This window comes from Dromiciops gliroides, chromosome 6 (genome assembly GCF_019393635.1).
Source record: "Dromiciops gliroides isolate mDroGli1 chromosome 6, mDroGli1.pri, whole genome shotgun sequence".
Classification (NCBI taxonomy): Eukaryota; Metazoa; Chordata; class Mammalia; order Microbiotheria; family Microbiotheriidae; genus Dromiciops; species Dromiciops gliroides.
Window position 1 is genome coordinate 51,702,838 of NC_057866.1, and position 20,472 is coordinate 51,723,309.

Sequence of the window (20,472 nt, forward strand, 5' to 3'; positions counted from 1 at the left end):
AAAATTAATAGGTATCTATGTGATCTTATTTTTTTATTTAACTCATTGTTCTTTCTTATAGGGACTTTTAATTTCTATCATAATTGCTCGCATTCACATAGCACATTTTTGCAAAGTGTTATATTCAAAACAACCCTATGAAGCAAGTATTAATTAACTTCATTTTATAAGTGAGAAAACTAAGATCCTGAATACTTAAATGATTTGCCTAAAGTTATACTCTTGCCCTGTAAATATTTGGCATAGTATTTTAGCTCACGTCTCCTGCCTCCCCATCTCTTAACTATGGCATGCCATATCTTCCATTTTGCTTATTATCCCTCTTTACTTTCTCATATGAAAATTCTGATAAGCTTACATTCAAATCATTGGTCAAAGTTTTGAAAAGATTTAATGACAAATTTCTGAGGCAGGCCACTAGAGATCTCTTCCGGTTTTCACTGATGACTCTTTGGCCCTGGTAATTCAACTAATTCCCATTTCACCTATCCATATTGTCATCTAGTCTACTTCTTTGAGTCTTCAGAGGTGTTTGCTGAAATCAAGATAAAATAAGTTAAACTATGTTCTTGATAAACCAGTCTAGTAACCCCATTAAAAAAATAAAAGGAAAGGATGTTAGTCTGGTATGACTTCTTTGATGAAACCATGTTGACCCTTTATTGAGAAGAGGATTTTGTTTATTAATGAGTCTTTACTATATGTAAGCCACTGTTCCGAGTTCTAGTATTATGCTACATATGTTTGTCTACATAAATAACATTTTTAAGGGAGAAAAATTAAGTTTTTGGTAAAAATGCCTTACTCACAAAACTGCCTAGTGTCAGAATTCAACATAGTTCCTTTCACTTATTAAGGACTCAGTAATATAGCTTACATTTATATAGTACTTTATAATTAAGAGCAATTTACACGGAATACCTCACTTGATTCTCATAACCCTGGGAAGAAAGTGGAAATAAGGGGAGGGAGAAGACATTCTTGCATTAACGTGGTCAGAATATTACATTTTAAGTACTTATTTGCAAAAGTATATCTGTTCGTTAATTGACTTTCCCATGGTCAGATACCGTTTTCTCATGTTGAATGGAAATATGTAGACATAGAGATGGTCATATCTTCCGTTTGGTTTTTAAAGCCCTTAATAAGCTGCCCCCTTCTTACCTTGCTAGTCTTCTTACATACACTTTATTCCCTCTACATACTTCACAGTCCAGAGACTTTTGAATAAGACTCTCCATTTCTCAGCTGAGTGTTTTTGCTAGGTGTCCTTCATACCTGACTAATGCTCGTTCTTCTCATTTCTGAAGTCCAACCTGTGCAAGATCCTTTCCCAATTCTCTTTAGTCATTGTGTCTTTCCTCTGAGACTGCCCTCAATTTATCCTGTATTTAGCTTGTTTGTACATGGTTGTTTTCATGTGGTTACTTCCATTAGACTCCGAGCTCCTTGAGAACAGGGGCTGGTTTCCTTTTTTGGGGGGGGGGGTGCTATCTTTGTATCTCCAGTGCTTCCAGTGCCTGGCACAGTATAGGTGTTTAATAAAATGCTAATTGACGGACATACATATATGTAATTCAATCATTATATAAACTCTCAGGGGTGTGTGTGTGTGTGTGTGTGTGTGTGTGTGTGTGTGTGTGTGTGTGTGTGTGTGCGCGTGCATGCATGTGTGTGTGTTCCAACTCTACTACATACTTACTAGTTGTATGTGACAACTTCACTTGAGGTAATTTTTCTCACCTATAAAAGGGAGATGATAGTATTTGTGTTCCAAATATTATCTGGGTTGTTCAAGAAATAGATAATACTTAAGTCCAAGATATTATAAAATTAAGTAATATATGTTAAATACTTTGTAGACAATATGTGTAAATTTGGTTTCTTTTAGATTGTATGGATGACATCAAGATGTATTGTTTGAAATGTAACATAAAATAAAGAAAGAAAGAAAGAAAGATATATATATTTTTTTAGTGAGGCAATTGGGGTTAAGTGACTTGCCCAGGGTCACACAGCTAGTAAGTGTTAAGTGTCTGAAGTCAGATTTGAACTCAGGGACTCCTGACTCCAGGGCTGGTGCTCTATCCACTGCGCCACCTAGCTGCCCCTAAATATATATATATGTATATAGAACAAATGTTGTATATTAGATCTGATTCTTACATTATTTTCCCATGACAAGCACACTTGATGTGATATTAGAAAAGAGAGCCTTGAAACTAATGAAGTTTTAACTTTTTTTTTTTTTTTGCTTTACATAGAGGTTTGATAGTTTACCCCACTTTTTAGTTCTCATTTTTTGTTAATAAGCTCCTAATTCCTTTTCTGAAGTTAGACAAAATTGTAGCTGTCTTCTGTAAGTTGTAGAGCAGAGGAAGGCTCTTTGCTTTTTTAAAAATAGAATTTCATTCTTTATGGTACAAATTAGATGCCGAAAGCAATCAACTATGGACTAGAGGTATTTTGGAGGACAATCACTGTATCAAACTCAGATCTGCAGCCTGCTCAAGTTACCAAAGATACATGCATCATACATTCAATATGAGACTTTGCCGCAAGGTTTCACTCCCACAAGGGGAGCGCATGCTCTGTTCTTTATCTGGGCTTGAATGAAGACTGAGCTGTCCATTTACTTTATAAATTATAGCTTGTAGTCTCCATAGATATTTAGAAGATAAAAAAGTTTTGTTTCTTTGAAGAATAGCACTTAGTTTCTTGAAGTCAAATAGCATTCCTTGAACTTTATTCTTTGGTCTTATTTACAAATGAATCTTTACTGTCTTGAAGGGCCACAAAATAAAAGGGAAAAAAACTTAACAAGAAAAGAAGTTTGCTATATCATTTTCAACTGGCTTTCCCCGCTTTTACTGAAACCTGGAAGGCTGGCAAGGCTAGAATTAGCTTTACAGATGGCATTTGGCAGTGTACCACTAAGCCCTCTTCTCTCAGCCTTCTTTCTCCTGTCTGTCAATTACAATAACCAATGGCTGTTCAGATATGGAGAAATGGACCGACCACAGCTCATCTGATGCTGTTAGGCTAGAGACGTCAGTGCTGCACTACCCACGGCTGAGTCAGTGACTGTGAGAAAATGAACTGAATTAATATCTTGGGGGGGGGGGTGTTGCGTCTCTGAACATTAAGCAGCCTAAATAACTGCAACAGGATTATTGCACTTGCAAGGCAGAGAAGCGGGAGAAAAACAGGAGGAGTTGGGTGTATGTGAAAAGAATAAGATTATTTTGAATGGTTCAAAGGAATCTTGAGAAGATAATGGAAATATCAAGTGTGCTAAACTTTGCTAGTAATGCTCAAGGATGCTGACCTGGCTTTCACTGCTGCATTGTTTGAAAGAGCAGAGCTCCTTTGTGCTCTGATTTCAAAAATTTTTCCTTGCTTTTGTGTGTCTACCTTGGCATGTTCAACAGGAAGGTGTGTATTTATTTTTATTACATGATAATCTCTGGGGTTTAATAAGAAATAAACAGGGAAAAATGCTTAGGCCCCTTACCTCCCTTCCCCACTCATTTTTATCACTTATTTGAAATCTTTGAATGCTAAAGGTCATTTATTCCCTCATACTTTAGTAGCAGGTAATTTTAAAATAAGTGGCATGTATTTTTTTTTCTTTTGTGTTTTGGGTGGCTTTGTTTAAAAACCTTAGTGGAATCTTCCAGTAACTTGAGAATCATTAGATTTGGTAATCTTTTTGTATGTATGATACTCATACAAAAAGATTAATTTGGAATTTATTTGTTTTTGCTGTATCTTTAAAAAAATCAAATCCAGGGTGAGAATAAAGTCGATTTTCATTTTTAAAGAGCAAAAAGTTAAATATTCCTTTTTAAAAAGCATTTTGAATTGGTACAACCAATTATTAGTTAAAATAATGTTGTGCTTCATTAAAGGATAGAAATTGTTGATCAGATGATTTGGTGATTTTCTGTTTGAAACAAAAAGTAATCTATGTATTTTTTCTTTAAAAGAAAATGTTACAAAAGTAGTTTTTTTTCCCCCAAGATTGTCAATGTAGTCATTTCAAATGGGGCAAGTTGTATTATTGTCATGTGTTTTTGTTCTAAGGACTGAAAGAAAATTGCTTAATTCAGAAACCAATATAATTTAAAACTTTTTTGGTCATATTAACCCCTTCTTTACTTTCTGTCATCCTTCTCTCTTTTTTCAGTGAATACTAATATCTGGTTATTAATGTTAAAAGGACATTTATTTTAAATTTTTTATTTAAATTTTATATACTTAAATAATGGATAAAAGATAGCCTTCCATGTAATAAAAGAAAGCACCAGTGGTTATCCTTACTTCTCTCCTAAAAATTTGAAAGTTTCTATCAATATCAAGTTAATGTACTATATAGGCTTGTGTCTTCTAGTGTCACCTGACTTTATGTATTTGCTAATTTTTATTAGAGTAACGTGACTGAATAATACCCAAAGATATAAAATTTAGGTTTCTAAACTCTTCATTTAAAGTATTAATTAATTTTTTAATATCTCATCTGGATTTATGCTAGGTGACTGATTTTTTGGCAGGAAGCGGGGGAGAGTTACCAAGTTTTAGGAAGATGGCAAAAGTAAATATTCAGCAACTCCTCTGTGGTATTTTGAAGTTCATTCCAACTGTGGGTTGGGTAACTTGCAGGTTGGACAAACTGCTGAAGTCTAGAAGTTTCAACATATCTTTGTTGAAATCCACTTCAGTGATCTGATCCAAAGCAGAGACCTCTGAGACAGTTATCCCTCCTTTCTCTTTCTTTTAACTGCAATTTGATGGAGATAGCTTTCAGAGAGCCTCTCTGGATCCACTTCATCAGATGAGTAACATATCCTGTAATTTTGTGGTGGAGCTTCTTACTGGGTGGCTGATGATATCCTTATATATACCCCTGTTTGTGTGAAGCTGTTGCCCAGCTGGATGTAGTACTTTTTTGATAATACTTTCTTTACAGTCTTAGTCTGAATGTGACCCTTACTAGTTTTGGGGAATAAAGGGAAATTACACTAACTTTTGTTGTCTGATTTTATCCATCCAAACAATATAATACATCTGCTTTTTCTTATTGTTTTGCTTTAATTCTTTGCTGCTTTGTAATAGGAATAGAGACCCATAGAAAAAAAAGCCAAATGCTTTCTACCATCCCCACATCTATTGCCTTTTCTAGTTTTCTCATATTCTTTGAGGGTGAGGTAGATTGCTTAGTGTTCTTAGCTACATGGTGAAAATAATTTATAAAAGATAAAGATAAGTATTGTCACTAGGGGGAAAGTAAAATAGAATTTTTAGTAGATTACTACTATAATGATAGAGATGTACCTTTGTTTCCTTAATGGTGAAGAGAAATGGTTGGACTAGTTTATTTCTAAGGTACTTTTCAGCCCTGATAGTCTGTGTTGTTGTTTTTAATAAAATCTGGTATTTATTTTGAATTATATGACCATTACAATTATTTTTTTCCATTTCTCCCACTAGAAATTAAAGATCTATAGGTTTATTTTGCTATAGGAAAAAGCCTTGTATAAAACTGCGTTTAATTTTTAAAAAATAGTTTTAAGTTGGGGCAGCTAGGTGGTGCAGTGGATAAAGCACTGGTCTTGGATTCAGGAGGATCTGAGTTCAAATCCAGCCTCAGACACTTGACACTTACTAGCTGTGTGACCCTGGGCAAATTACTTAACCCTCATTGCCCTGCCCTCCAAAAAATAGTTTTAAATCAACTTAGAAATACTAGTTTTTATTTTTTAAGATAATTGTGCTGTATATTTTTCAAGCACAAAGGATTTTTACTTATGATCTTCTGCATTATCTCTTTAGTGGTCCTGTAAAAGAATTGATCTAAGTAGTATCCCCATAGATGATATTGAGGCTCAAATAAGGTTGAGATGTGCTTTAAGTCTTCCTCTTAGCAAGTAGTAAATCTGAGACTGAAAACCCAAGATACCAGTGTATAAATTTATAATTACCTCAGCTCTCATTTTCTTTCTGAAAATGTTTATGATGTCTCTCTTTTTTAAAATTGAAGTACATATTTTTTTCATTAGTGGTTAGGCTGAGGTTTGTAAGGTATATTACCTTGAATTGCATCTTGAGAACCTTTTCTCTTCAGAACACAACCCACTCCTTCCTCTTGTTTCTGGTCGGTGCAAAATTGTCCTGTGTTACTTGAATTTCCTTTCCTTTAATTTTTTTTTTTTTTTTTAGTGAGGCAATTGGGGTTAAGCGACTTGCCCAGGGTCACACAGCCAGTAAGTATTAAGTGTCTGAGGCTGGATTTTGAACTCAGGTACTCCTGAATCCAGGGCCAGCGCTCCATCCACTGCGCCATCTAGCTGCCCCCTTTTCCTTTAATTTTGAGGTCTTTTTCCTGGTTGCTTGCTGAATTTGTTGTTTGTCATTGTAATTGTTAAATTTAAGCATTGGACTTTGTTGCCTAGGAGCTTCTTGTTTATCTGAAGGCATTCTCTGGATTCTTTTGATTAGCATTTTGGTTTTTGTGTTCAGAAATTCTCAGTAGTTTATTATTTTTTGCATTATGGTATTCAGATTTTTTTGCTTGTGTTTTTCTTGGAGATCTATTACTATAAGTTGCCTTGCAATGATTTTTTCTTTTCAATAAATTTTGCTTGTATAAACATGTTTTCTTTTAATGTTATTGCCTTTTACTTCTCTTTTAGATTGACCTTCATTTTAATGTATCTCAATCAGTTATTTTCTTTGTTTCTTTGATAAGACTTGCCACCATGGATTCAATTTTTCTATTGTGTCAATTATTTCTGCGTGATGTACAGGCCATAAATTTTGCTTTAATAATTTTTATTTTTTTTAAAGCCATTTAGGAACATCCTGTTGTGATTCCATGCTCTCTTGGGAATCTACAGGGTCCTGTGCCTCGTCAGGTGTTGGTTCATTTTTCATTGTCTTGAAATATTCATTCATACATTTATGGACTGTTTTACCTGATTTGGAGATCATATTCTCTTCTGTCATTAATATCATCATTGTTGGTTTATCTTTTCTCAAGGTATTTAACTGAGTTTTCCTCTTGAGATCTTTGGTAATTTCGGCATTTAAAAAAATTTATTTTAAAAAATTCCATCATTTAACCTTCTGGTTCTCTTTGATGGAAATTTCTCCTGACTCCTGGACCTCAAAGCTGTTTTAATAAAACCTCTTCCCATGATGAATAACTCAAGTTTTACTTCCATTACTTCTTTTGTCAAGTAACTTCTTGGGGACAAAACAGGCCCCTGTTAAATGCTTGGTTCATGCTTAATGGAGTGCCCCTTAGTCAAATACATGTACTGCCCTAGTTCCCTCTGTTCTTCAGTTCTCTGGCTGAGTTTTCTTTCAGTATAAGAGTGTACTGCCTTTACTGCTGTTCCAGTCTAACCAAGCTTCTACTTTTTGTTTTTCTGTCACTTTGAAGGAAGGTGGTAGTAGAAATGCATTTTATTGGAAGCCCATCTTAGGTTGGCTCGTGCAGCTGTATTATTGGTAGGGTGGTTGTTGGAGGAAGTAGAGAGCTCAGAAGGCACATTAGGGGTAAAGGAATTGCCCTCTTTAATGTTCAAATTGTTACCTTGTTTGGGTTCTTGGTGTCCTAGACCAGGGCCTCATTAAACTTTTTGCAATCAAGACCCCATTTTGCCCGAGAAATTTTTATGGGACCCCAAGTGTATAGGTATATAAAAGAGGTATACAAATAATTTATTGCCAAATTTTTTGCCTCCACATTGTTACATGATCCCATATGGGGTTGTGACCCACAATTTAAGAAGCTTTGTCCTAGGCTACTGTGGAGAAAGGTCCATAATTCCTATTTTAGAGAGGTTGAGCAATTATGAGGATCCAAAAAAAAAAGTCTATTCCATTTTTTTAGTCCTGTGATATTACCTTAAATTATAGAAAAAGGAATGGAGAAGATTATATTTCCCCTCCCCAACACCATTCCTTTGGAATTGTGGTTTGCTGTTGAATTGCTCAATTCTTAAGTCTTTCAAAGTAGTTCATTTTTTGTAATATTATTGTATAGATTGTTTTCCTGGTTCTATTCACTTGACTGCATCAGTTCATATAGGCTTTCCCAATGTAGCCCATATTTCATATTCATAACATTCTCCTAATAGGAGTAAATCTAAAGGTATGAATTTAGATTTAAAAAACCCAGCTACACAAATTTAATTTCAAGAAAATATAGCTTAATAGCAGTTTAAATTAAAAAAGACATTTTAGATATTTTCAGCAAGCTGTGTTTTCCAGAAAAGTTAATGTGATTACAACTAATTAAGGTGTTAATTAAAATATATAACTCTGGTTCTAAGACACTGGGAGTAATATATGTACTTGGCTCTAGTCAGATTTCATTTGGAATCATGTACTCACTTCTAGGTGTCACATTTATAATAACTATCTTCAAAAATTTGAAGTCTTTCAAGTTAGAAGGATAATCAGAACTAGATAGAAGCAGGAGCTACACACAGAAGAGAAAATTTTGGCATAGTTTAAAGAACTCTTACAATTGGATATGTCCAAAATTGGAATGAACTGTCTTATAAGGTATTGAGTATTTTATTAGCTGTCGTCTTTTTCTTGAGCTGCTCTTCTATTTCCTGTATCTGTCCTTTTTATGGTCTGTAGTGTACTTTTTTTAAAAAAAGCATTTTAAAAAAAACATATTTTTTTGGTGAGGCAATTGGATTTAAGTGACTTGCCCAGGGTCACACAGCTAGTAAGTCTGAGGCCACATTTGAACTCAGGTCCTCCTGACTCCAGGGCCAGTGCTCTATCCACTGCACCACCCAGCTGCCCCTTGTAGTGTACTTTTTAATGATCTTGTTTCTGTTTGTGCTCCTGTTCTTTGTCCAAATCCTCTTCACTGTGCTTCTTCCTTCTGGTTCTGGATTCCCTTACATGGCTGGCTCTTATAACTTGGTAGGTACATAACATAAGCATTTTTCCTTCGCCCTTCCTTTTTAGCTCAAAGAGATTTTTATTACATTTTTACGACTTTAGGGGTTATGTGTATGTATATATGCATATGTATTGTGGGGACCAATTTTTAATTGGGGAGTGTTAGCTAAGCGGCTTGCTGCAATATTGGGGCAAGGAAGGAGACTGGCAGCCTCCCTAGAAACAGAACAGGATTTATTTGAACAAGAACGAACTTAAAACACAAACAGGATCAGGAGGATCAAGGGAAAGGAAATAAAATGGGGAAAGGGAAATTATACAACCTGAAGAAATACCACCACCCAGGAATCAGCTGAGAATACACAGCAGAGCTCCTGTCACCTTCCAGCTTCCAGCTAGAATGTCGACTTCTCCCCGTTCCCAGAAACCCCACACAGCCCCCAACCAATTGTCTGGCCGCTCTGACAGTCACATGACTGCCCTCACTAGGCTTCCAATCATAATTTTGCCAGGCCCATGTAGGCATCAGTGAATGGTGATGATGTGAGGTGCCAGTGCCATGGCAAAGGCTACAACCAGTGGGTGGAGCACCATGCGGTTTTCAGAGTCCCAGGCCAGTGCGCCCTGAGGCATAAAAACCTTAAATAACAATTCTTTACAGTATAAAGGCACATGTACATATGGACATTTTGGGGCCTTTTAAAAAGCATTGCCATTACTTCTCAATCGATCACCTTCCTTTTAACAAAGAACAAAAGCTAAGCTAACAACATATTGACCATTTCCCTATTTTTGGCCAGGGTATCACCAGCCTTCTGGTCAGTTTCCTATTCTTGACTCCTCACTCTCCAACATCATGTATTCAGTCACTTTCCAAGTCTTGTCATTTCTACTCCTTATTTCTATTCATATGACTACACTCTAGTTCATGCCTCTCCTGGACTATTGTTTTAGATGCCTAATTGATCTGTTGTCTTCAAGTCTCTTTCCCTTTCACAGTTCATCTTAGTAATTTTCTTAAAAGCACAGGTCATTCTACAGCTTAAAAAGCTGTGGTGGGGGGGGGGGGGCGCAGCTAGGTGGCACAGTGGATGAAGCACCGGCCCTGGATTCAGGAGTACCTGAGTTCAAATCTGGCCTCAGACACTTGACACTTACTAGCTGTGTGACCCTGGGCAAGTCACTTAACCCCCATGGCCCTGCCCCCCCCCCCAAAGCTCTATTGGTTCACAGTTGTTTCTAAGAAAATATACAAACTTCTCTCTCATTTAAAGCCCTTCACAAGCTGTCTCCAACTTACCTTTTCAGCCTTATTATGCGTTACTTCACTTCACGTACTATTTATACTCTTTGCAAACTGACTTTAAAAAAAACAAAACAAAACAGAAATGTAGCAATTCCAAAAAAGACCATTTCTGCATACAAAGTAGAAAAGAAAAAAGAGTACTATGTGAAGTAACAAATTTGTTTTATATACAGCATGCCTTTTAAGAAAGTATTGAATTCTCTATGTGTGTGTGTGTGTGTGTGTGTGTGTGTGTATGTATACCCACACACGCATATATGCTTAATTGCAGCCTTCTTTAAGGTGTGTGTGTGTGTGGGGGGGCAGGTAGGGGAAAAAGTAAAGGAAAAAGTGCACAGCAAAGAACAAAAGGAAACCAAGAAGGAAGTGTTAAGGGCTAAAATTCTAGCTAGTCTGTCTAAAATATCTAATGAGTGGTCGCCAATAGATTATAAGCTTTAGCAAGAGTTAGACTTTTAAGCATTTATTAAGGAGAATAAGAATTTGGTAAAGAGAGAGAGAAAGGCCTAGATTCCTATCTATTAAAGGGAGAGCACATTTCTAGCTCCCTTCTCCGCCAGAGTCCAGAGGAAAGAGCGCGAGACTGAGTGCCAGTCTCTTCTTTCCTCCTCCCACTAGCCCGCGTCACTTCCTGACTCCTGGTCTTGCCCTCAAAGACCTTCCCTTCATGGGCAGAACTCTTCTACAGTAAGTATCCAGCAGGTGGCGTTATTCCAATCGTTACAGTCCCCCCTGTTGTTCCTCAAGAAACAAAATGTTTCCTTGACGGAACAGTAAAAAGAATATAATAACTATTGCTAACTAATAATATGTGAACAACAACATAGAAAAGGAAGAGAGGAAAGTTTTGTCCAGAGGGGCGATTTTTTTTTTTGTCCTCATGAACCGACGCTTTGACATTAGTCTTGCAAAGGGAGGGCCTCTGCAGAGAGTACATGTTACAGATGGTGTATATTATAACAGAAAGAGAAAAAAACAACAAAAACAACAAATCAAAACTGTTCATTTAAAGTCTCTGAAAGTCTTTTCTCAGATGTCCTCTAGGTGTAGTCGTGGAATGGAAGTCTTTTTAGGGGTTGATGTGTGGATGCTGGTAATCAGCCAGGAAAATTTCCTACAAAATTGAGCTTAACACAACTTTAAAATAGCTTTGTCAATAATCAAATCAAACAATGAAAGTTCTCAAAAACATGTCTAAGGGAATTCAGAATCTTAGTTGTTACACATGAAACATATAATAAAACAAAAATTGAACCATTCTTTAAAATTATATTATTATTATAGTCCCCCCTTATGGAGAGTAATTGAGAAGACAATTGCTGTGATATTAATTTTTAAAAATAATTTGTCTTTGTTTCATCACTTTTTGCATCATCTGCCTAATTATCCTCATGCCATTATGAGAAATTTTAAAATCTTATATAATTGGTAACAGATGTCAAGGCCAAATTCAACAGTGTATTTATCATGACACCTGAGATAATTATGGGGGTTACCATAAAAGAACAGAGAAATGATGGGATATGAGCATTCCCACACTTGAGCAATATATACTGCCCATACAGTATGCCAGGCTTAAAATAGGTGGATGGAATATATGTCCATGCCACCAAACATATTGGAAGAAACTGAGTCAGACTTAATCAGATGCATGGGATTGAGATGTCCATGGCATCAGGCATATAGGAGGGAGCATAGAAGCCAGGTGTAGAAGTGAGATGGGTGGGATGAATACTTCCAGCCATCTGTACAATATTGTGGGGAAAAGAGAATAAAATATTAAACCAAGAGAATCCAACCTCAACATTTGTCAAAAGCCGTTCCCTCGGCCATACCTTGACTTCATGCATGTCTCCCCTCATGTGACAGTTCAGTGTCTGCTTTTGCATGTATTCCTCTTGTGATTGGATGGCATCTTGGCCAACTGGCATCTGATAACTCAGAATAAAGGCAATTAATGTCTTAAATGATAAGTTCCCATAATCCAAGTCTCATATGGATTGAAAAATTGAGGATAATAAATGATTGCAAAAAATGTGAATACATCTTGACTCAGAACACAATATATAATTATGCAACAATTTCAAATGATACCCCTTTTTTTTACTTAGTATACAATTACTTTTGTGAAAAATCAGAACATATTTGAATACAAGTTAAAGCACAACACAATCTCAAAGAAAACTTTTTTTGAAAAAAGAAAACTTTTACAAACATTCCCCTTTTTTTTGAATATGCTTATTAAAAATAATACTTCTAGAATCAATTTACACTTGCCATGGCAACCAATTTGCCAGGGAAATGCTTTAAAGAGTTTGATCAAATAATCAGTTGAGAGAAAAAAAAAATAGCAAAAACAAACAACTCAGAATATGGGAGCACAATACTAGAATTAACATTGTATTATGAAATCAAAACCATCTTGCAATGTTTCAAAATTAGATAGACAAATGAATAGAAGAAAATACACATGGAACAATAAAATACAGTGAAATTCAAACTAAGGAAATCTAAATGAATATGAACTTAATATCAATAAGAGTATTATAAAATATAAACTTGATCACATGACTATAAAAAGCTTTTACAAATATTCTCCTTGTTTTAAAAACTAAGTATAAGACACAATCTCAAAAGCATTAAAATCTCTATGAAAATAAACCTATACCATTAATTCCAAAATGTATATGTAATAGCATAGAAATCCTATGTAACCTCTGAACTGACATTAATAATCTTAGTGAATTCAGAACACTCTTGATTCCGATATCTAAAATCCCCAATACTCATATCAATACCTTGCTGCTTACTTCCACATTTCTGTAAAATATATACCCTTCCATGGCAAAAGAAGCAGAGTCTTGAACTATGTTGATTGTCATTCTTATTCAGCTTAAGTTTTTCTTCTTTAACCCCTCTATATTGTCTGTCGGGCTTTTCACCATACAAATGCTTTATAAGATTACTAATTAAAGACAAAAGCAGGTTAGCAAAATTATGAACAAAACGAGCATAACTGGAATTTAAAGAGTTTTCTAAGATTGTCTCAAAAGCACAGCCAGGCTGGGGAAGGGCTGAGCCTGAAGCTGCAAATGCAGGTAGAAAAAGTTGAGCATGCGCATCAGATCTCTGGACTTCCCAGGCAGGGGAAGCTATGGGCTTGGCCATAGGAGGAATTTGAATCAGACTTGATTTTGAACTCAGGCCTGGATTCCTCTTCCCCCACTTTGCCTCTAGGTGCTAAAGGATTAAAAGCTTCTAGAGGGTGGGTCATTGCCTCCAGGCATGCAAAATTAAAGCAACAATTACTGTTAGAACTGGGAAAAGCTGCGGGAATCTCTTCAGGTTTCTCTGAAAAAGCATGGTTGGGAGAGGGAGAGATATTTCCTTGTGTGAGTAAGTTGCTGGCTCTTTTAACAAAAATAAAAAGAAAAATAGAAAATCCACAAAAACAAAGCATTAACATGATCTTATCTCCCATTTGTCTGGTTAAACAGACTAAAATCAAAAATAGGATAATTAGGGAGTTTAAAAGGTCCATTCGAAAAAATTTAAAGGAAAACACAGCCAGTACTCCAGTACTTAGCAGTTAAAGGGAGAGGGAGGGGAAATTTCTTACCCAACCAGAAGATCAGAAGAAGACTGAGGTTTAGCTTTCCTCTTCGTGGTCAGCCATCTGTTAAGGCTAAAATTCTAGCTAGTCTGTCTAAAATATCTAATGAGTGGTCGCCAATAAATTATAAGCTTTAGCAAGAGTTAGACTTTTAAGCATTTATTAAGGAGAATAAGAATTTGGTAAAGAGAGAGAGAAAGGCCTAGATTCCTATCTATTAAAGGGAGAGCACATTTCTAGCTCCCTTCTCCGCCAGAGTCCAGAGGAAAAAGAAAGAGACTGAGCGCCAGTCTCTTCCTTCCTCCTCCCACTAGCCCGTGTCACTTCCTGACTCCTGGTCTTGCCCTCAAAGACCTTCCCTTCATGGGCAGAACTCTTCTACAGTAAGTATCCAGCAGGTGGCGTTATTCCAATCGTTACAGAAGCAAAGAAATCTGGGCAGCTTTGAGAACTGTGTAGTATTTATTATATAGGTTTTCTTGAAATGGAAATTTATTGTTTCATATTGGATTCTCTCCTATATTCTGCTGTGTATATGGCAATGTTTTTTTCTCTTTTAATTCAATGTATTACTTTAAAGCTGCCTTTCTTGTCTGCATTTCATTCCTGAACTTCCTTCTCATCCCTTCTTTTTTTGGGGGGCGGGAGTGGCAAATGGTGTTAAGTGACTTGCCCAGGGTCACACAGCTAGTGTCAAGTGTTTGAAGCCAGATTTGAACTCAGGACTTCCTGAATCCAGGGCCAGTGCTCTATTTACTGTGCCACCAGCTGCCCCCCCCATCCCTCCTCCTCCTCCTCCTCCTCCATTGTTTATGTTGGAGTGTCTAATAAATGTATGGCCTCTTTCTGTACTTACAGTTCATAGCCTCTCTTCTGAGGAAATGTCATGTTTGCTGTCAGGATTGGTTGCAACATTGATCAGGTTTTAGCTATTTCAGTGTTAATTTCCTATATGTTATTGTAGTCATTTTGTAAATTTTTCTCTTTCTGCTTTCTTTCTCAAGGATCAGTTCATAAAGTCTTCCTAAGTTACATGAAATTCTTCATAATCACTGTTTCATAGGGGGAGGGGTAATGTCCACTTACATGAATATACCCATAGTTTGTTCAGCTATTTATCAGTTGTTGGGCACCCACATTACTGCTAGTTCTTTGCTACCACAAAAATTGTTGCTATAAATATTTTTGTGCTTTTGCCTTTTCCTCTGTCTTTGATTTACTTCAGGTAATTCTGTGTAGCAGTTTTGCTGAGTCATGGGTTTTTACAGTTTTGTGACTTCTAGTGTAGTACTAAATTTTATTCCTAAATGGTTGAATTAGTTCACAGCTCCATCAAGAAGTTGTGCCTCTCTTAGCTTAGTCCTTGCAACAATTAAAATTTTCCTCTTTTGACATCTAAGAAAAGCATTCTTCTCCTCCTCCCTCCTCTTCTTCCTCCTCCTTTTGGTGAGGCAATTGGGGTTAAGGGTCACACAGCTAGTCGTGTTTGACGCTGTCTTTCTTCTTCCCCTTCCCCTTTCCTTCCCCTTTCCTTCCCCTTTCCTTCCCCTTCCCCTTTCCCTTCCCCTTCCCCTTCCCCCCTTCTCCTCCTTCTCCTTTTGGTGAGGCAATTGGGGTTAAGTGACTTGCCCAGGGTCACATAGCTAGTAGTGTTTGAGGCTGGATTTCAATTCAGGTCCTCCTGAATCCAGGGCTGGTGCTCTATCCACTGCACCACCTAGCTGCCCCAAGCATACTTCTATTAAGAACAGTCCATGCTAGGATTGGGAGTCATTTGTTCCTGTATTCTAGGCTGTGGTTCAGAAATTCAAATCCCATTCTCAGATACCATTTCTTAACCATCTTTTTTACTTGTTAGTGTTGGATGAATTTTGATGCTAGATAAGCCATTAAATATTCCAAACTATATTCAGAAAATACTGGGCTCTGAGAGTGAGAGGTCAGTCTTAATTACCCAGACAGGGAACCCGGTTCTTCAAGAACACAGGCCAGTTTTCTGCTGGAGCTAAAAAGGCATTCAGAATAACACCTAACAGAAAACATTGATGCTTTACTTTCGTAAAATCAAGGTATATCTGAATATATTGGGTACTTTCATCATACTTCAAGAAATGTACTAGAACTATAAAAGGTCCAGAGAAGGTAGTCTAAAATGAACAAAAGAGTTAGGGAGTTACATGTGAGGACAGATCATGAACTTAAAAATAATTTTAAAAATAATGGTCCTTAATTATAGAATTATAATTTTTTTCTCTTTTTTGGGGGGGGCAGGGCAATGGGGGGTTAAGTGACTTGCCCATGGTCACACCAAGTGTCTGAGGCCGAATTTGAACTCAGGTCCTCCTGAATCCAGGGCCAGTGCTTTATCCACTGTGCTACCTAACTGCCCCCAAACAAGGGAAGGACTGGACTGTTCTTTCTCCATTTTACAAATGAAGAAACTGAGGCTCAGAGAAGGCAGATTGGCCATAGGAAGCCAGGACTACTCTTCTTTCTTTCTTTCTTCCTTCCTTTCTCTCCCTCTTTCTTTCTTTCTTTCTTTCTTTCTTTCTTTCTTTCTTTCTTTCTTTCTTTCTTTCTTTCTTTCTTTCTTTCTTTCTTTCTTTCTTTCTTTCTTTCTTTCTCTTTCTTCCTTCCTTTCGCTCTCTCTTTCTTTCTTTCTTTCTTTCTTTCTTTCTTTCTTTCTTTCTTTCTTTCTTTCTCTCTCTCTTTCTTTCTTTCTTTCTCTCTTTCTTTCTTTCTCTCTTTCTTTCTTTCTCTCTTTCTCTCTTTCTTTCTCTCTTTTTTTTTTTGGTGGGGTAATGAGGGTTAAGTCACCTTCCCAGGGTCACACAGCTAGTGTCAAGTGTCTGAGGCCGGATTTGAACTCAGGTAGTCCTGAATCCAGGGCTGGCGCTTTATCTACTGTGCCACCTAGCTGCCCCCAGAATCATAATATTTTAAAAATCAATCTGGGATGAAAAGGCCTGAAAGACATCAGGATGGATAAATCCCAGAGTACTGGGCAACATCCTTAGAAGTTTACACTAGATTATTACTGATTGTTGCCCTATCATCTGGAGAAAAAGCAGCATTCCTAAAGTTTTAGAAGGGTGGATAATAAGCATTGTTTCATACCGTTGATAGTTATCTTTGTGTGTGTGTGTGTGTGTGTGTGTGTGTGTGTGTGTGTGTGTGTGTGTGTGTGTGTGTGTGTGTGTGTGTGAGAGGCAATTGGGGTCAAGTGACTTGCCCAGGGTCACACAGCTAGTAAGTGTTAAGTGTCTGTGGCCACATTTGCACTCAGGTACTCCTGACTCCAGGGCCGGTGCTCTATCCACTGTACCTCCTAGCTGCCCCCTGATAGTTAACTTTTAAACTGGTTATTCCTACACAGAAGATAAAGGCTAAAAATGTAATGAGTAAAATCTGTTATTTGGTACCTTGAAGTTTAGCAGTTAGGATACTGCTGAAGCTGCTAAAGACACAAGTAATTAATTCCTAATTCGTGATTACCTTTGCTGTTGTGTGTAAAACAATAGATTCAGCATAATCATCAACAATTACATTGAAGTGCTAAGTCTTGGGATGCAAAGAAAGGCAAAAATGTGATCCCTGTCCTCAGGGAGCTCAAATTCTAAGGGAGAAATAATGTGCAAACAACGAGAAACATACAAGACATATATAGTATAAATGGAAGATAATCTTAGAGGAGAGGCACTAGCACTGGTGAGTTGGGGTGGGTGGGAGGGAAAGGTCTTTTGTAGTAGTCTGGGATTTGAATTGATCTTAAAGGAAGCCAGGAGGCAGAGGTGAGGAGGGAAAGTGGGGGAAGAACCAATGAGAAGTCGCAGAGTTGTGTGTAGGGAACTACAAGAAGGCCAGTACCCTGGCCAATAGAATACCCAGAACTCGGGAGAAAGGTGTAAGAAGTTTGTCCAGGCAGGAAAAAAGGTACGTTTTGAAGGACTTTAAAAGCCAGAGGATTTTTTTTTATATTTGATCCTGAAGATAACAGGGAACCGCTGGAGTTGATTGAATGTGGGGAGTGGGCAGGGATGAGACACAGATGTGTTCAGTCTTTTACTTCAGGAAGCTGTGTTTGGCAGATGAGTGTAGGGTGGACTGTATTAAAATGATCACCTTCACACAAAATGGGCGCTTGCTTATTTTTGAGGCAGTTAAAACTTGGCAGCAGAAGGAACAGCAGAAATTATTTCTGTATTGTCTTTGCCGTATTCATTCTTATTTTCTTCATTTACCCTGTATACCTACTCTAGAGGGTTTTTGTTTTTGTTTTTGTTTTGTGAGGCAGTTGGAGTTAAGTGACTTGCTCAGGGTCACACAGCTAGTGCCAGGTGTCTGAGACTGGATTTGAACTTAGGACCTCCTGATTCTAGGGTTGGTGCTCTATCCACTGTGCCACCTAGCTGCCCCCTTTGTTTTGTTTTTCAAGAACAGGTACCTGTGTACTTAACTATGAAGAAAACTATTTCAAGTAGAGAGGCAGGGAGACCAACCAGCACCAGAGTAGGAGCTGTGGGAGTAGAGAGAAGGGGACACAACAGTAGAGATGTTACAAAGGTAGAAATGATGAAATTTGTAAACATTAATTATGTGAAGTGAATGAGTGATAAGTTGAGGGGGGTTTTGAACCTGGGTAATTGGGGGGATGATAGTTCTCTTAATGGTAATAAGGAAGTTGGGAAGAAGGATTTGGGGCACAGATTCTGGTCAGTTATGTTTTGGACAAGTTGAATTGATATGCTTATGGAAAATTCAGTTTGAGATGGCCAATAAGCAGTTGCTTAGTTGGTAGCAGGTAGCACCAACTTGCCAAATACACTATTGATACAAAGCTAGATGATATATTTGTATATTCAGAGAGGTAAGCATTTTAGTTGTGGAATTGGATTTACAACTAAAACTGGTAATAATAACAACATAGTGTGGAAAGTCAATACCAGATGAGTAATATTAGACATGTAGAGACAGAATCATCTCTGATGGCTGGCCAAGTTGGGAAAGATAAACAGAGCAGGAAGGTGTTTCTATCAGTTCAGATGTCAAAGGATGAGAGGGGGGTAATGCTTTGGGTGATAGTGGGAATATAGAAGAATAAACCAATGTAAGAGACCATTACTAATACAGAATTGACAGGCTTTGGTGACTCTTATGGTTTAGGGAGTCAAAGTCTTGTTCAAAGCTTATGACTATAGTTACAAAAATCCAGCCTGATTTAATGTTCATTATTGAATTAATGAAGGAGTTAGCATTTTTATGTGTTTTCAAGTGCCATTGGTAATATTTGAGTCATAATATTCTAAAAGTCCATAAAATGAGTACTTTCTCCTATAAAAGAAGACTTTTGAGTCAGTGACAAATAAAATTGCAAATCTTTTATCTAAGCCGGCTAGGGTTGGAAGTGAAACTGGAAAGCAGATTGAAATGGTCACTGATGTCAAGATAATAGAACAGTGTAGGTAGGTACACTGTCCCAGAAAAAGCCATTTCAGCAATTCACTTAACTGTACAGAAAGGGATTCCAGGAAGTTATAAACCTAGAATTCTGTATCCTTTTTGTAATGAGAGACACTGATAATTTGCTGTCATTTTTATAGGTTTGAGGTTGCAAGGCCTGCATGGGAGAAGATTTTTATATCCTCCTGAGTTCCTTAACAGCAATTAGGGTAAGCTGCCACTAGGTGAAGAATTCTGCCTTGGTGTGAAAAGTTAGTCTTCACAGATCTATGATTAAGTGAAATAGTTTCGTTTTTCTCCTTATTTACCTACTTTACGATATTATTTTTTAATATCAACTGCAAAGCACTATATACAGGTTAGCTGTTAGAATTTTTTCAAAAGTAGTTCTTTGAGGCTTCTATCAGTGCACATCATAACCAGCCTATCTTTTCCTTCTCATTCTGTGCAATTCTTGCCTGTGTTCTCCCATAGGACCTCCACAAGGGATCCATCTATTTGGTTGAAGCAGTCTTCTATATCTTTTTATATTTTGTTTACCTCTATAACATTGGGACTTTCATCTGTTACCTTTTTCAACATGACTGGCCCACCTCCTTTTCTGATCAGACATTACCACTTAATACTCTGTTTGACTTTATTGAGCTGCATCCCAATGAACGTGCTTGACAGTTGTTTAAATTGGACATTGTGGCTGAACTTAGCCAGCAGTGCTTACATTTTTACCTCATGAATTAAATGATCAGCTTCACACACAGAAAATGACTCCTTTTTAAAGCAACAATAATAGCTAGCATTTATATAGTGCTTTACGGTTTGCAAAGCACAAATATCCATCTCATTTAATCTTACTGTTTGGGGGTATTAAAACCTGGCAGCACAAGGAATTGTAGAAATTATTCCTGCATTGACTTATTCCTTCTTTTGCTAAATCTTGAGTAAACGGATAAGTAAAAGTCATAGTGTACCTACCCTCAGGTCTTTTTTTTTTTTTAACATAGATACATGGGAACTTTTGGTACCTAGATGTGAGGGAAATTACTATTTCAAGTGAAAACACTATAGCACTTATGTAGAATTCAAAACACTTGAATAGGGGTGCCTCTTTTTATAAGAGACAGCTTACAAATTAGTAAACAGATATCAGGTATTCCAAAAAAGGAAA

The 20,472-nt window shown here is 37.0% G+C and overlaps 1 protein-coding gene across 5 annotated transcripts in view; it reads left to right on the top strand.

The window, feature by feature from the left end:
* The window catches only part of BTBD10 (BTB domain containing 10), a 91,244-nt gene that overhangs the window by 39,590 nt on the left and 31,182 nt on the right, over positions 1 to 20,472 (top strand). The window contains exons 1-2 of one of the 5 annotated variants that reach the window (XM_043972703.1): positions 3,302 to 3,435; positions 19,448 to 19,516. The exons of 2 other annotated variants lie outside the window; for them this stretch is intronic. Coding sequence is in view for 1 of the 3 variants with exons in the window: in XM_043972698.1 (XP_043828633.1) it covers positions 3,311 to 3,435 (125 nt within the window). In the remaining 2 variants the exon portion in view is untranslated. Of the gene's footprint in view, positions 1 to 3,068; positions 3,436 to 19,447; positions 19,517 to 20,472 lie in introns of those variants that run through there. 2 more of the 5 variants (XM_043972701.1, XM_043972698.1) reach the window with 2 other exon arrangements.